We start from the raw sequence: 14944 nt of genomic DNA, 5'->3' as shown, positions 1-14944 counted from the left end.
TATCCTCCATATCTACCAACAAGATCTCGTATTCCCGGCCCGCGTCGAATCTTGCAGCCGTTCTTGGGCTTCCGTGGGCTCGGCCCCACGCCGGCTAAATAGAAAACATGCCACGTCCCTCATCCTCCTTCTACAGCCAAGACGATAAGGCGCAAGCAAATCTAGGCTACACGCCTTTTGAATACTGGAAGGGACCGAAACCGGTAGTCTGGGCTGCAACCCGCCAGGCACCCGTCCACAACAGCATCGCCAAAGCCAAAACCCACGGCCGGAAGCTCTCGAGCTCGCGGGCCGCGGCCCGGATCAGCGCAAAGGCTCACCCGGGCGGCAACCCGGTGAACTCGCTTAGGCAGTTCGAGCCAATCCAGCCGTCCAAGCTGTACTCGGCCCAGCAGTTTGTGGCATCCCTGCAGGCCGCGAAGCTTGCCGATACGAAGCACCACAATAGGCACCCGCACGTGGAGTACGTCGGGAGCAGGGGTGACATTGGCCAGTTCCGCGCCGCTACTGCTTTAGGAGACAAGAAGTCGTCGGCCAGCACCAACCCCTGGGGGGACCCCGACGATAAGGGCAGGCTCAAGAGGCTGGAGGCGATCCAGGAATCCGCACAGAGGGGGTGGGCAGACGCATCCTACCCCCACCACGGCGACTATAAGACGCCCGCTGGCGTGCGGACATCCCACAAGGAACTACTGCTCAGCCGGAGCCAATCCACCCGCTCCAGCCCTCCCGACTACGCAGATCTGCCGCCCTTGAACATGTCCAGGAAAGCCTCCAAAAACCTGCCGCCAAGGTACGGATACTATGGCGATGAGCGCCCCGACAGATGGTGGGACTTGAGGACGTGGCGGAGGAGGACGTGGGCCATCCTCGTCGCTATCGTCGTGGTCATTGTCATCGTCGTTGTCGTCGTCGTGACGATGCTCCAAAAGAACAATGCCTACCCCAACTACAAGAGGCTTGTCTACACGCTGTCAGATGAGTACTCGGGTTCAGAATTGTCAGTTCCGCTTTCAGTTAGGGATACTACGCAGCACCTGGGCTCTCCCTCGGCAAGGGCTGGCGCCCTCATTGCTCGACCTGCGAGCGCGGGGTGAGATATGAAGGAGGAAGAAAAAAAGAAGAAAAAAAGTAAACACTGCAAAGCAAAGCAACAGTTTAACTGACAGCAGCGGGTCTCCCCCCCTTCGCCAACAGCTTCGACAACTTTGACTACTTCACGGGCTACGACCCAACACACGGCTTCGTGCACTACGTCCCCCGCGAGCAGGCCGAGGCGCTCAACCTCACGTACGCGAGCCCGTCGTCGGCCGTGCTGCGCGTGGACACGTCGGTGGGCCCCTCGTCGACGCCGGACGCCTCGACGGGGCGGTTCAGCGTGCGCGCGACCTCGAAGCGGCAGTACGGCAGCTCGGGGCTCTTCGTGTTCGACGTGATGCACACCCCCCACGGGTGCGGGACGTGGCCGGCGCTGTGGCTCGCGGACCCGGCCAACTGGCCCGACAACGGCGAGATGGACGTGATGGAGGCGACGAACCTGGGCGACGAGGGCAACGCCATGACGCTGCACACGAGCTCCGGCTGCGGCATGGGCGGCCACCGGCGCAAGATGACGGGCGAGTCGGTGCACGGCAGCTGCGCGTCCACCGGCGGGGCCGACAACGCGGGCTGCGGCGTCGAGGGGCCCGCCGCCACGTACGGCGAGGCCTTCAACGCCGGCGGCGGCGGCGTCATGGCGCTCGAGTGGCGCAGCGCCGGCATCCGCATGTGGCAGTTCCCCCGCGCCGCCGTCCCCGCCGACATCACGGGCGGCGAGCCCGACCCGAGCACCTGGGGCACCGCGCTCGCCGACTTCCCCGACACGGGGTGCGACATTGACAAGCACTTCCGAAACCAGTCCATCATCATGAACATAGACCTCTGCGGCGACCTGGCGGGCAGCCTGTACGGCGGTACCAGCTGTGAGTTCCCCCCTCCCCACCTGCTGCCTCTTGACTGCTGGCACCTGGGCGACACGGGCGGGCAGATGCTGACTTTTCCTGTTATATAGGCCCGTCAAACTGCACTGATTTTGTGGCCAACAACCCAGACGAGTTTGTCAATGCTTACTGGGAGGTTGGGGCCTTCCGGGTTTACACGGCAGCTTAGGGTGGTGATAATTCTTAATGGGAATGATGATGATGCTTTTATATCTTCTCTTCTAGCTTGGTGTTCCTTGGTGGGAAAAGTGTTTCGCTTATTATATCGAGCGGGAACTAGCTATGTACATATGTAGCGACATAAGATGGAGGTTAGGAGAACGATTCAAACTAATTCATTTTCTAAGTGGGTAGAGAGAAATACCAAAGGGTTGGGAGGGGAGACAGTGTGGTTGAGAAAGAGCACCTGCTACCGGTAGTAGTTAGATATTTCCAGATGTCTGAGCCTGCTTCACGAACGAAGTGGACCAATTGAGACTGAAGTGCCATGACCCATTAAGACTGAAGTGCCATGACCCATTAATAAGCAATTGTGCCCTTTGATAAGTCATGGTGTCTCTTTTCTATCTCGTGGATCTCTGTCTGGCGTAAAATGTTCTCTTGCGGTTTGTTTCCGTAGTGATGGTGGTGTTGTTGTTGTTGTCATACGTCAGGAGCTTGTGGCCATGTCAACAACCAGCTTGAGCTCCGCTAGGTGTTCAACATGGAATGGAAGAGCCACCCCACAAAGACATTAAAAAAATAAAGTTCTCTTCTAATGGGGGCCAGGGCGAGGAGGGCCAAAAAGGCAAAAAGAGTTCAGCGCCCGCACCTACATCTCTCATCGCGTACTTTTAGCCTTCCGCGGAGTACTACCAGGGAGGCTCGAACCAGCGACTTATCCCGCGGCAAGTAGTACCTCCCGCCCTAAACCGAGTGATGTGGAATAACCACTTGACTAGACTGGTCTTATGGGGGGAGCTGCCGGTATTGGTTGTGGTTGGGTCCGGGGGGGTTATAAGACCAGCAGGCGGGCGGGCAGGGAGGCAACGGAGGGTTGGGATGAAAGCAATTCATTGCTCCCAGTGGCCCCAATGGTAAGTGGCGATGACCAAGTCCCCCAGTCCGTCCATCCGTCTATCTCCCCCGAGTATATCTATCGAACTTGATATCAGATCGCCAGCCCTGAACGCCATGAAAACCCTCCCCACCCGTACGCCATGATCACATTCGTACCTTGCTATGCGCACACACACACGCTCAATGCGAAAGCGTAAGCAGACCAAACGCCTCTACCTAACCAACTCACTCAAGGCATTACCGTCTGTCTGTCAGTCGTCTTCGTCTTTCGAACCAAGGGCAAGAGGCGATCCACGATACCGCCGTCTCCCCCCCGCCCCCCCAACCTCTCGAGTCGCCAACACTCGTGCCGCCCACTACTCCTCCTTAGGCTGCCTCATCCAGGCCTCAATGGCAGCAGAGAAGGCCGCGAAGCCGACACACCCGACACAAGCGGCCTGCGGCCCCGCGTTGCGCGCCAGGATCGCGCCCGTCACGCACCCCGACGCCACGCCGTTGGTGATGTCGTTCTTGGCGCGGAACCCCTCGATGCCGCACTCGATGCCCGTGAACAGCGCGCCCACCTTGCCAAAGTTCTTGGCCGAGCTCCACGACCGCGCCCCCATGTCCTTGAACCCGATCTTGAGCTGCTGCTTCCAGGGGAGCGACGACACGGGCGTCTGCTGCGCGCCCGCCGTCGCTGCCGTGTGGTAGGGGGTGTCGTAGGCCATCTGTTTGTGTGCGCGCGTCAGCTTGCTTTCTATCTATCTCTCTGCCCTGCCCGTGGATAGGTTTGGGCTCTTGTCAATTGGGGGCGGGGAGTTTTAGACAACGCACCGAGGCCATGAACATGCCAAACACACCACCCAGCCCGAACCCGGCGACCCCGGACATGGCTGTCTTGGTGAGGCAGTTGTGCTGCATCTCGCTCATGAACTTCATCGTTTTTTGCTGCGCACATTTCCCGAACGTCAGCCACGCTGCGCAACCAAGAAGAGAAGAGCAGAGGAAAAAAGGACACCAAGGCCGTCGCCAGCCACGGCGTGCGTCGTGTTCCTCTCCAGAAGCTTTCACCCACCATCTGCACGGCGTTGGGATCATTGGGGTCCACGTTTCCGCCAGCGCCGGGCATGCCCGGCAGGCCACCTCCCATGCCGGGGAAGTTCATGATGTCGTCGCAAGGGTTCGGCCGATCGGGGCTCGTGGGGCTTCGTGGGTCGCTAAGGGCACGCTCTTCAGCTGCTGGGACCGGTGGTTTGGCGGCGGCGATGCTGACAGGAGGAGACTGCTTTGCGAGATAGAACGAGCGACGCGGGTGGAAGCTGTGGTCGTCGACAGTCAAGGATGGATGAGCAGTGGTGGTTCGGGAAGTGGATTGAAATGCGCTTGAGCACGGCGCGATAAAGAATTTTGGTCCTTATCGCCGCCGTTGCATTTCGCCGTTTCGGAGCCGCCGAGCTAAGGCGACCTTCTACTACCCGCCCGTCCGTCCGTCCGTCCGTCCAACCACATGCGCCTTCAAGAATTCATGTTACACTGACAGGCCGAGACACTTTATTTGTAAAATGCTGCTCGGGTGAATCTTCGTCGTTCGTTTGCCCTATAATTTGCGTACAGGCCTGGTCTAAGGATACCGTTTATGCAACGAAGAGACCAGTCTTTGCCTCTGCCAGCTCGTGCTAGAAAAGCAAAGAAGACAAGTCCGTCTGGCTGTCCACTTCCTCCCTTACAAACCCCATGTCCGCCTAGTCATGTTACCCAACCCTCTTGCCGCGTATTGATTGAATGACCTCTTCCGCCTCCTACGCCGAATCCCTGCTGCTGAGTATAAGATATTGTGCTGGGGCTGGAATCATGGCCAGCCTCCACCGCCTAGGACATATGAGGCTTTGCTTTCCGCCGCATCGAAAATAACACACGCCAGGGACCACAACCGTGACATCATGCTGGATGCCTCGCCTGGCGCTCTCTCACACTCTCGTACACTTCGCCTTTCCGGGTCTACTTTAGGAACAGGTCTCCCGTGCCATTGCGCATAGACCTTGTCCGGTCTACGTGGTCCAAACCGAGGAAATCATCATCATCTCCCGACAGGATCTCTGTGAGCACCTCGTCTGTAATTTTCGCGTTAGCTCTCTGTGGGTGTCTCGGAAACCCATGCAGACGTACCATCCTGAAGGTAATGCACCTTAGAGTAGGCTGATCGCCTCACGACGGCAAACTTGATCTTCTCGAAGCTCTTGCCCTTGAGACCAGTCCGCCTCTCAAGGCGCTTCTTGGTATCTGCGAACGTCTCGCCCTGCGGTACGCGTCAGTAATGTTCCTCGCATATGCCGGCGCCCTCGTATCATAACTAACCTCCTTGAGCAGGAACTTGAAGGGCATTCCGTGCACGCGGCTCGGCTCATTTTGGAAGTGGAAACAATTGATAAACTCCTTGTCCGAAGCCTCTGCTTCCTCCGGAGACATCCGCTCAGCCACTAGCAACGTATATTCGTTGATGCTGATGACTGGGTATTCGCGCGACATCTCCCGGAAGAACTTGTGGTTGTTCACCTCAAAGACTCGAATCTTCCCGGCCTCAGCTTCTTCGGGGATTTGAGCCTTCTTGATGACCCCGTTGATCAGGTCTTCCACAATGCCGTTCTTGGGGACCAGGATGTCGAAGTGATCCTGCAGCTTCATGTCAGCGGGGTTTCCTGGTAGACTCACGGACGGGGGGGGGGACTTACCTCTTTGGTGATGCCTTCGCTGAGCCATGTGATCTTGACATTCTTCTTCGTGTCAAGCTCTGCCAGGCTCATGTCGAGCACTTCAAAGTACAACGCATCGCTTCTCTGGGTTTGGTTCATCTGAGAATAACCTGCCGGGTTCAATATGCTCTGCAGTGTCTGGTTCGTAGACAACCTTTTCACCGCGACCCGAACGTTTCCGCTGTTGGTGTTCACGGTGTAGAATCGAAGATGTGTGGGGTCCACGTTCAGTGTGTTCCCAACCTTCTCAGCCAGTTGGTCATAGCTGATCTTTGCGCTGAGAACGAGCTCGAAGGGTGGGAATTGGTTGGGGTCACACCGCGTTGGGTGAGCATGGAACTTAACCGTCCTCTTGAACATAAGGAAGTCGTAGTACTCGCGAGCATCCTCGCACCGGTCCGATTTCCTCGTCCTGGGCTGATCAGCATGTGCAGGTTAGTCACAGGATAGGGCCGTGCACTCACGTCTCCTCGGGTGTCTTGTCGCCGAGTCCGAGCCTCTTCTCAAGTCCCGACTTCTTCTCTGTCACCCTCTGGAAGCAGACAATGTCACCGTCCTGCAGCTCAGCAGCCTTTAGCGTCTGTTTGGCCCGCAGGGTCTCGATCATGTTTGGTTTGATCTCCTCCCAGAGCATGACCTTATCATCGCCTGGCAGTTTCTCGCCCCATCCCATTTTCTTGCATATCAGTGGCACGATCTCCTCAACCTTCTTCTCCTTGTTGATGTAGGCGTGTCCAACACCCCGGAGCGTCTGTGCTTCGGCATCGAAATGCTTCAGGAACAGGAGTATCAGGTCATTTTTCACAACTACGCCGTTGCTTTGACTCTGGTAAGTAGGCCAGATGGCATCGCCTTCGGCGTTGACCTCTTCTGCTACTTCGACCCAGACACGAAGGACGTTGCTGTTGTGAGTGGTCGACTTGTTATAGCTTTCTTCCACTGTCACCCTCGTATCCATCATCGGCGTGTCAGGGCGCGTTGTCTTGTTCTGACGGTTGACCATCATCCAGAGCCGCAGCTTCCGCGGGTCCTCATTGACATCTTCAGCAATGCGGTTGACCAGATCCTGGACAGTAGAAGACCGCAGCGTTCTGTAGAATCTCGGTGCTGCAGGGTCCAAGTCGGGGTTTGCGTCGAAGGATGCGAGATCTGTACCGCCGTGCTCCCGGAACGTTGAAGGAAGGATAGCTTTGACGCCCATGTAGAGATGTTGCTCCTCTCTTTCTCTTCTCCGAGTTTCCCTGATGGCTGCCTCTTCCTCGAATCGGTTACCTGAGACAAATCAGCAGAGATCTCATGACGGCTTAAAAAAACCCTAAACTCACGCAGATGTTCGGGGATATCCTGTTCAGTGACGGGGCAAATAACGTTGTCTACTCGTGATTGGCGAATGTACACCAACATGTAGGCACTGTTAGGCCGCATAATGGGCGCCTTCCTTTGCAGCGGACTCCGAACGTTGTTTGTTGGCTGTCGGTACTCGCCACCAAAGTTGTCTTCCAGAACTTCTCGCATTGTCGCCTTGGTCACCTTGTCGTCGTCATACTTGTAAAACCATCCGTCCTTCTCTGGCTTTAGAAATGCGTAGTAGTGCCCGGCGTTAAGGTCGCCACTGTGCACAAGGACGCCGTGCAACTGATATGTCCAGGACTCGGACTTGTCGGCGTCTTCTGACAGGTACGGAGCCGCATCGAAGACCTCAGGGAACTCGTAACGGTCGTTGATTTTCGTCATGGTGTCCCTCATGTAGTCGTATTCGAAACGTTTCAGCTGCAGGTGCAGGACGTCGGGGAAGCTCATAAAGATGACGCCTTTGTTGGCGTCCTGCAGCTTGTACTGCTCACCTGCCATGTACTGGTTTTCGCCTTCCATCTTCTCAACCTGTATGTAGTCCTGAAAGCTTTCCAGCAGGTTCTTGTTCCCGGAGACGTTCAGCTGAACATCCCAGAAGTCCTCTATCCGGCTGGATTCGTAGTCGACATTAATACAAGAAATGTATGTCTTGATCTTGCCACTGAACATCTTGGGCAGCATGTTCTCGGCCTTTGTGCCCTTCATCCTCTCCTCCATGCGCTCCATCAGCTTCCGCGAGAGCTCCTGAACATCTTGTTGTTCAAAGATGTGCCTGGTCTCCCAGCCGAAGGACTTGGTCAGCTCATTCGTACCGACTGCGGCGTTGGAGGTCTGGAGCTGGTAAAAGAGGCGCTGCAGGGTGTATGCGCTGTTGGTCATGCTCTCATCGTGTTCTGTCGGTATTTCGTACACAGCCTTCCCAAGTTTGTCAGCGTTTGCCAGTCACGACGCCAGGGATGTGCGGTCAGTACCTTGCGGAATGCGTTTGTAAAGTAAAGAGACTGAAGAAGAGAGTTGAGGTAACATGTTGCACCCTGATTCTTAAGGCCGACGAATCCCGTCTCCTTTTTGGAATCATAGTTGTTGAAGTTATGCCATAATACCCCGGTCTCGTCCTCGACAATCCTGACGTACACGGTGATGTTCGCGGCGTCGTTCTCGATCATGGGTCGGTTCGCATTGTCCCAGATGCCATACATCCTACGAGACTCCAGGAACTTTGTGAAGCCCCAATCACTCTCTTCCTTGGTGAACCGGTGATGGGCACTGTGATGAGCAAAGATGGTAGGCTCTTCCGGATTCCAGAGGACCAGTGCGAACTGGACGCAGCAGCTCCAATCCTCGGGGACCTCGTTCGGTTCGAAGCCATGCTCCAGGTATATGGAGCACTGATCGACATTGTTGCCAAACGGAAAGAGTAATATCCGCCTGCACACAGGTGTCAGTTTTTGAAGACATGACTTTGCGAACGGCCTGGTGGGGCTTCTCACCAAGGGAAACCGCCGGCTTGGAAGACAGGGCCACGCTCTTTCTTGTTCAGCGACCTCCAGTTTGTGATTTCCCAGGTGTTGACGACATCCTCGAGCACGCGAGGCTCTTCGACGAGTGGTATAAGGACAATGTCTTTTATGGCCTCATCTGCAGGGGGCGTCAGCATCTCGCCGGCGCAACACATGGCCTTTGTATCCCGGTTCACGTACAGTCATCCGCCCTGGTCAGGTCCTGAAGCTGTTCTGCCTCTGTCTCTAGGTTGTCTGGGTTGATGATTGTGAGGTTGTCCTTCTCGACACCGTTGGCTGCTGGGTCGACAATGTGTTCCTCTGTGTCGACGAGCATGTCGTTCGGGGAGTGCATGTCAGGGTTGAAGGCCTCGTCAGAGATTGCGATGTCAGCACGGGTGCTATCAAGAAGCCTCCAAAGCACGTCGGGATCAACGGGTGCTGAGGGCGGCGGAGGGGAGTGTGGGGCGTGTGTCAAAGACGGCGACACCGAGACCGACGGAGGGTCGACATGGGATGGCGTAGATGATGCGGTTCTCGGGGTGGTGGAGGGGGACGGCGAGCACTCGGCCGGAGGGCTGCTCCGTGAGCGCCGCCACATCTTCCAACGCCTGGTCGGAAGGGGCATTGCCAGACGAGTGGATGGGGTGGCCCGGGCAGGATAAGATGACAAGATAGGATGGAGCAGCGGGACTGGTGAAAGCTGCGGCGAGGGCATGCAGTGGATAGGTGGGTGGTGGTAGTGGTAGTGGTGGTGGTGTTGGTGGAGGTGGAAGTTGGTCGAGGTGTGTACTCACCATGTCTTAGGTTTGCGAGCAAGCTCGACTTTAGGAGGGCCGAGCTGGATGTATGCGGTGCGGTGCGGAAGGGAAGGAGAGGCTCGCAGGGCAGAGTGCCGTGGTCAGGGCTCTCTCGACAGCCCGAGGAAGCTGCAAGCGACGGAGGTGGCAACGAGTGGTTGGCGATGGACGGGGGCCCAGGTAGGATGGTGTTTAGGAGAAGAAGGGCGACTGCGGGCGAGAGATATGCTGCGCTTGGGAAAGCGCGTGTGGCCAGTCGACGTCAGGATCCACCTGAGGAGGGCGATTTTAGTTGCGATTCCTGGCCTGGCCTAGACGGGCTGTCTGGGCGTTGGGGTTGGCGAGGAGAAGGAACAGGTGAGACACTGTAAGCCAGGATATTGGAGCAGCACGAAAAAAATGGGGGAGCGAGTGCCGCGTTTGGATGATATGGCAGATGCAGGGCAGGGGACAGAACAGCAAGACTAGAGCAGAGGACAAGTCAAGGCGAGCAACAAGGCGTCACGCTCTGTTTGTTCCCTTCCGTTACTCGGCCCAGTCTTGGCCCAAGTAGACAATGCGTTGTGGTGGAGGAGGCGGAGGGAGGTGGTGGTGGTGCCGGGCAAAGCATCTGCATGAGCATGAGCAAAGCCTGGCAAGCCAAGGTACGTAAGAACTGCGGGTTGTGGATGCGGAGTGCTTAGCTTGCTGCAGACAGAGATCATTCAGGGCGTCCCACAAGGCCGGGTCAGGCGTGGCAGAGGCCCCCAAGGGCAAGAGGGTGAAATGTAGGTACCTACTCTCCGTGCTACCGGCGCTCCTCGTAACCTGCTCCCAGCCTGTCACCACTGCCCCTCCTTCATATGACGTCTCCCTAGTCCATCCTGCCGTGAGAGACCGGGTGGCCTTTGTCAGCTTCAATGCGGGTGCCAGTGGGTGACTGCTAGTAACGGCGAGTTGCACAGCCCCAATTCCGCTGCCAGCTCGCCCCAAAGTTCAGCAACACAAGAATCCGTTTTCACAGTTGACTCTGTCGAGTACTGAAGTCAAAAGTTACGTGGTCACATAAAAACATTTTGTCAGTGCTTGGGGACACATCCGGGGTATAGGTGAAATTCATTGGTACACTGTAGACCTATACATGCCCAGGTACCTAGGTACACAATATTTACCACATTCGGGGTATGCAGCATTCCCGTGTTGAGCAGGGGCTACAAGGCCAGCGTTGTCTCTTGCCGTTGCACACTAAAAGTTGCTGACACGTGCCATGTTGTCAAGAAGACTGGCAGACTGGTTGACTGGGTGCCAGCACCGAATCACTATGCAATACGTGCATGCGAGGCTTGTGACAATGGCGGGGTAAATGCTGTCCCGTTGGCTAACACATGTGCTCAGTACAGGCCATGTCGCAGTCCTCGTAGCCCAGAAGAGCAGCAGGCCAGCTGCTTGAGGACAGGAAAGAGAAGCTCCCCACTTTTCCAGCAGCAGCACCACGCCAGGTCCACCTTGCTTAGGTACCTAGGACCAGCCAGCAATCGACTAACACCAGAGCAGCTGTCGCCCGACTCATTCAACACACACTTGGATATGAGGAGCCTTTGTTACTGTTCCTGACAAGCGAGTCACCTACCATGACGAGAATGCTCTGACAGCAGACACATATACAGTCACACACACCTTGACCCTCCCCTCTTGTACGGCGGGCTCTCCAACTACCAGCAAACATTCGTTATTCGCATGGAATCATCGCTGGGATGTCGACCTTGCGGGGCAGCATCGCCTCAGCAAGCTTGGGGATGAGACCGACCCTCAGACCACCGGCCGCCAAGCACCTGCCAGGACAAGGTCGACGGGCAGTGTACCGCCCACGCGACCTCCAGACGCGCTCCATGAAGCACAACCACAGGTGGAGGGCCTTTTCCGCCCTCGACGAGTACGTCTGGCCAGCCATGTCATGCCATGCCATGCCCATCCTCCCCCAAAAGACAGAGAGAGAGAGAGAGAGAGCCTCGATTTCCTCCCGCTGACCGTGAATCAGCTGGGTCGGGAGGGAGGCAAGGCCCATCAGCCTGCGCCAGCTCATGGTCTTTGGCCGCTCCCTGAACGAGCAGAGGCTGATCAGCTCTGCCAACTATGTGAGGACGGAGCTCCCGAGGAGGTACGTGAGAGGCGGCCGGGCGACTGAGCCATGAGTCAAACCAGCTGCGCAGCGTTGCGTCGCGTGCGCATGCTGCGTCTCCCGGCCCTTTTTGGGGTGTTGGCCTTGTTCGCTAAAGCTATGACCGATGTAGGATCGCACATCGCATCCGAGACATGCAGACCCTCCCGTACTGTGTCGTGGCCAACCATCACTTCAACGACGTGTACGAGCTGTACTACGATGCCTTCGACAAGTTCAGGAGGGTCCCTGAGATCCGCTCGCTCGAGGAAAATGACTCCTTCTGCCGGGAGATCAGCACCACCCTCAAGGCCCACCTGTCGGTGATCCCAAAGCTGGCCATGGGCATCCTCGAGGTGAGCGCCGACGACCTGATGCCGGCCGAGGAGCTGGACCTCTTCATGAACGCCATCCTGCGCTCCAGGATCTCCCGCCGCGTCATCGCCGAGCAGCACCTCTCCCTAACGGAGACCTTCCACTCGCCCACCTTCGCCCCCGGCGTCACCGTCCCCGACAGTGACTTTGTCGGCAAGGTGTTCCTCAAGTGCAACGCCGCCGACGTGATCCAGCGCTGCGGCGAGGCCGTCCTGGACCTGGCCAGGTCCGCCTACGGCGACGGCGTCGCCCTGCCCGAGATCAGGCTCGCCGGCCACCAGGACGCCAACTTCCCCTTCATCCTCAGCCACATAGAGTACATCATCGGCGAGCTCCTGCGCAACTCGGTCCAGTCCCTCATCGAGCGGCAGATCCAGGACGGCCACGCGGGGGAGCGGCCCCCGCCCATCGAGGTGACCATCTGCGAGTCGTCCAAGCACGTCGAGTTCCGCGTGTCCGACCAGGGCGGCGGCATCCCGCGCGACGTCCTCCCCCACCTGTGGTCCTTCTGCAAGGGACCCAAGAGCCAGCAGATCCTCGCAAACCTGACCCGCGTCCCCAGGATGGCCGCCACCCTGCAGGAGGTCCGCGTCGACCACCCGCCCGAGTGCGAGGTCAAGGCGAGCGCCGCGAGGGCGAGCTACGTGAGCTCCCTGTCATCCCTGACGAGCAGGCCGCCTAACCTGCGCCTCGGCATGGGCCTGCCGCTGAGCCGCATCTATGCTGAGTACTGGGCAGGTGGTCTGGAATTACAGAGCTTGTGGGGCTACGGCGTCGACGTGTTCCTGCAGGTGTCAAAATTAGGTAACAAGAACGAACAATTGCTCACGAGGGCCATGATGGACGCTGTGTAGAGAGCAGTGGGGGCATTCACGGTTTACTAGCATATACGAACAACCTGGGGATTGGGTGCATATCTGATTTACTTATACCTATATCATATGAATGGAGCACTGGAGGAATTGTGAATGGGGCTAATCCAAGGCATATTCAATCACATCGTGTGCCCATGTTTGCAGTGAGGTCTCAAGGGGCAGCCATTCTCATTAATTGGTATCATGAAAAGGTCAAGGGAATTACATCAAGGCTATCTCGAAATCGAATAAAAATGGGGGGTCGGGTCTGAGAAAGGCCGCGAAATAGTAGCAGAACGGCACATACAAAAAGGGTATGGCCCTGCTCGCTGCTCCAATATTTCTGCCTTTTGTTTTGATCTCAGCCCTTTTGAAGGACGAAGAAAGAAAACGACGGCGTGCCGGAGGAAACAAATATCCTCTCTTCCCCAAGGCCGGTCAGCGCGCACTCCAAGTCACAAGCAAAGCTCCAGAGCATTGTCGCAGGCGCGCGTCCTCGCAGCTCCACATGTCAGTAAACCTTGTTGAAACCCAGCCTCTTTAGGCTACCATAAACTCCGGAACGGTGAATTTGGTCGTTCCCAAGAGGTCGACCGCTGGATCTATACCACCACTTCGTGGCCCTAACGACGACCGTGGCTGCGGACCGCGCTGCCCTGCATCTGCTCAAGCTCCTGCTCCAGTGTCTTGATCTGGGCATGAGTCTGCTCCAGATCCTTGTTAAGACGATCACGCTCAGCAATGAGCTTCTGCTCCCATTGTCTGAACCGCTGCTCCTCGATCTTGACTTGCTCGGTGAAGCGCTTCCGGAGTGCCTCCTCTTCCTCCTTGAACTTGGGGTTGTCCAGCTTCCGGGGGCGGGCTTCGCCGAACTTGCGCGTCTCCATCTGCTGGGCGCGGTAGGCCTCGTAGTGAAGCTCCTCGGTGGTGTGGATGAGGTCGAGCATGTGAGTGCGGATGAGGATCGATCGGAGCTTCTTGAAGTCGCAGTGGTCCTCGTTCTCAACCTCGGCAACACCCCACGAGTACTGTCGGCCCTTGACGATGCGGCCATCGCCAGTCTTGACGTCCTTCTCGGACCCGATGACGGCAAAGGGCATGGCGGCCATCAGGCTGCGGGCATGCTGAGCAGCTGCCTCGTCGTCCTCCTCAACAGGTGGCTGGTAGATCTTGATGCTCTGGGCCTCGATGACAGCTCGGATCTAATTTGAATGTTAGTGCCTGGGAACACGTGCTTCGAGGGAGCAGCCACATACGCGTTGCTTGAACGTGGCCAGGTCAGCAGGGCTGAGAGTATCGGCCTTGGCAATCACTGGGATCAAGTTGACGCGAGAGCAGAGCCTCTTCATGACCTCGATGTCGAGAGGCTTCAGGGTGTGGCCGGTGGGGCGGATGAAGTACAGGCAAGCGTGGACACGCAGGTCGATCTTGTCATTTCGGCGGGGCTGTTGCTCTTGCAACATATAAGACTCGTGCTGGTCGTCGAGGAATTCGATGATTGGCATCCAGGAGTCGCGGTTGTTGACGTAGTCACCGAAGCCAGGGGTGTCGATGACGGTCAGGCGGACTGTGTGTGGTCGGTCAGTCAGTTGGTGACACGCGATTCCGGCAATTCGCCAGAAACATACCCTTGAAGAACTTCTCCTCCAGCTCAGCCTTTGTGATCTCGATCTCGACGGTCTTGTCGACCTGCTTCTGGTGTCTCCGCTTGTGGTCGGCATAGTTCTTGATGGTCGTGGAGAAGAGGGTGTTGATGAAGGTCGTCTTGCCGAGGCCAGATTCGCCAGCAACCTATACTAGGAGTTAGGGGAGGTGTGCGACGAGCTTCAATGCCTTTCTCACGAACCATAATAGTGAAGGCGGCACCCCTCTTGGCGACAATCTTGTGTCGCTGGTTGGGCAGGTTGGCGATACCTATTGGGGTGAGCAGTCGCGTTAGCATGACATGGGGCGCCTTTCTCCGCGTTGGTCGGGCCTCTTGTAAGTCTAGTCATGCATACCTATGGGGCTGGCGCTGCTTTCGGTCGACATCTTGACGGTTTGTTACTCGTGAGATGAGAGGATACAGTTTAGAGAAGATGGCGTTCGGTCGAGAAGCTCTCAAGAAATGGCAATTGAGATGCGCCTCCTGGTGTTTGACGGAGCAATTGATCTCT

The 14944-nt window shown here is 57.0% G+C and overlaps 5 protein-coding genes across 5 annotated transcripts; 2 read left to right on the top strand and 3 right to left on the bottom strand.

Moving 5' to 3' along the window:
• Positions 1–107: 107 nt before the first annotated feature.
• KVR01_011306 (uncharacterized protein) lies at positions 108–2148 on the top strand (the record flags this gene model as incomplete). Its single annotated transcript, XM_044788893.1, has 3 exons — positions 108–1000; positions 1198–1961; positions 2051–2148. 3 exons carry the CDS (start codon positions 108–110, stop codon positions 2146–2148), a joined length of 1755 nt encoding a protein of 584 aa, XP_044639681.1.
• A 330-nt stretch (positions 2149–2478) lies between these two features.
• Positions 2479–4423, bottom strand: KVR01_011365 (translocation channel protein TIM22). Its single transcript, XM_044782747.1, has 3 exons — positions 4096–4423; positions 3855–3968; positions 2479–3748 (listed from the first exon to the last, which is right to left on the bottom strand). The coding sequence occupies exons 1-3, from the start codon at positions 4183–4185 to the stop codon at positions 3395–3397; spliced, it is 558 nt and encodes a 185-aa protein (XP_044639740.1). The 5' UTR covers positions 4186–4423; the 3' UTR covers positions 2479–3394.
• Positions 4424–4588: 165 nt separating this feature from the next.
• On the bottom strand, positions 4589–10207 carry KVR01_011389 (ubiquitin-specific protease UBP15). Its single transcript, XM_044787108.1, has 10 exons — positions 9420–10207; positions 8824–8992; positions 8614–8761; positions 8095–8551; positions 7096–8038; positions 6235–7042; positions 5750–6182; positions 5376–5690; positions 5187–5316; positions 4589–5131 (listed from the first exon to the last, which is right to left on the bottom strand). Exons 1-10 carry the CDS (start codon positions 9420–9422, stop codon positions 5019–5021), a joined length of 3519 nt encoding a protein of 1172 aa, XP_044639764.1. The 5' UTR covers positions 9423–10207; the 3' UTR covers positions 4589–5018.
• A 948-nt stretch (positions 10208–11155) lies between these two features.
• KVR01_011313 (protein kinase PKP2) lies at positions 11156–12788 on the top strand (the record flags this gene model as incomplete). The annotated part of the gene is made up of 3 exons (XM_044783102.1): positions 11156–11334; positions 11440–11559; positions 11693–12788. 3 exons carry the CDS (start codon positions 11156–11158, stop codon positions 12786–12788), a joined length of 1395 nt encoding a protein of 464 aa, XP_044639688.1.
• A 623-nt stretch (positions 12789–13411) lies between these two features.
• KVR01_011283 (septin CDC12) lies at positions 13412–14819 on the bottom strand (the record flags this gene model as incomplete). The annotated part of the gene is made up of 5 exons (XM_044781622.1): positions 13412–13990; positions 14045–14355; positions 14417–14579; positions 14635–14702; positions 14789–14819. The coding sequence occupies 5 exons, from the start codon at positions 14817–14819 to the stop codon at positions 13412–13414; spliced, it is 1152 nt and encodes a 383-aa protein (XP_044639658.1).
• Between the last annotated feature and the right edge of the window lie 125 nt (positions 14820–14944).

This window comes from Diaporthe batatas, assembly GCF_019321695.1.
Source record: "Diaporthe batatas strain CRI 302-4 chromosome Unknown Contig00015, whole genome shotgun sequence".
NCBI classification, from domain to species: domain Eukaryota; kingdom Fungi; phylum Ascomycota; class Sordariomycetes; order Diaporthales; family Diaporthaceae; genus Diaporthe; species Diaporthe batatas.
The sequence above is the reverse complement of the archived record's forward strand: the minus strand, read 5'-3'. Positions and strand labels throughout refer to the sequence as shown.

Coding starts and splice junctions, on each gene's coding strand:
- KVR01_011365 (XM_044782747.1), bottom strand. CDS start 4,185: ATGAACTTCCCCGGCATGGGAGGTGGCCTGCCGGGCATGCCCGGCGCT. Junction 3,969..4,095: donor ATCCCAACGCCGTGCAGATG/GTGGGTGAAAGC, acceptor AAATGTGCGCAG/CAAAAAACGATGAAGTTCAT. Junction 3,749..3,854: donor TTGGCATGTTCATGGCCTCG/GTGCGTTGTCTA, acceptor GCACACAAACAG/ATGGCCTACGACACCCCCTA.
- KVR01_011389 (XM_044787108.1), bottom strand. Junction 8,762..8,823: donor CCTGACCAGGGCGGATGACT/GTACGTGAACCG, acceptor CGCCCCCTGCAG/ATGAGGCCATAAAAGACATT. Junction 5,691..5,749: donor GCGAAGGCATCACCAAAGAG/GTAAGTCCCCCC, acceptor ATGAAGCTGCAG/GATCACTTCGACATCCTGGT.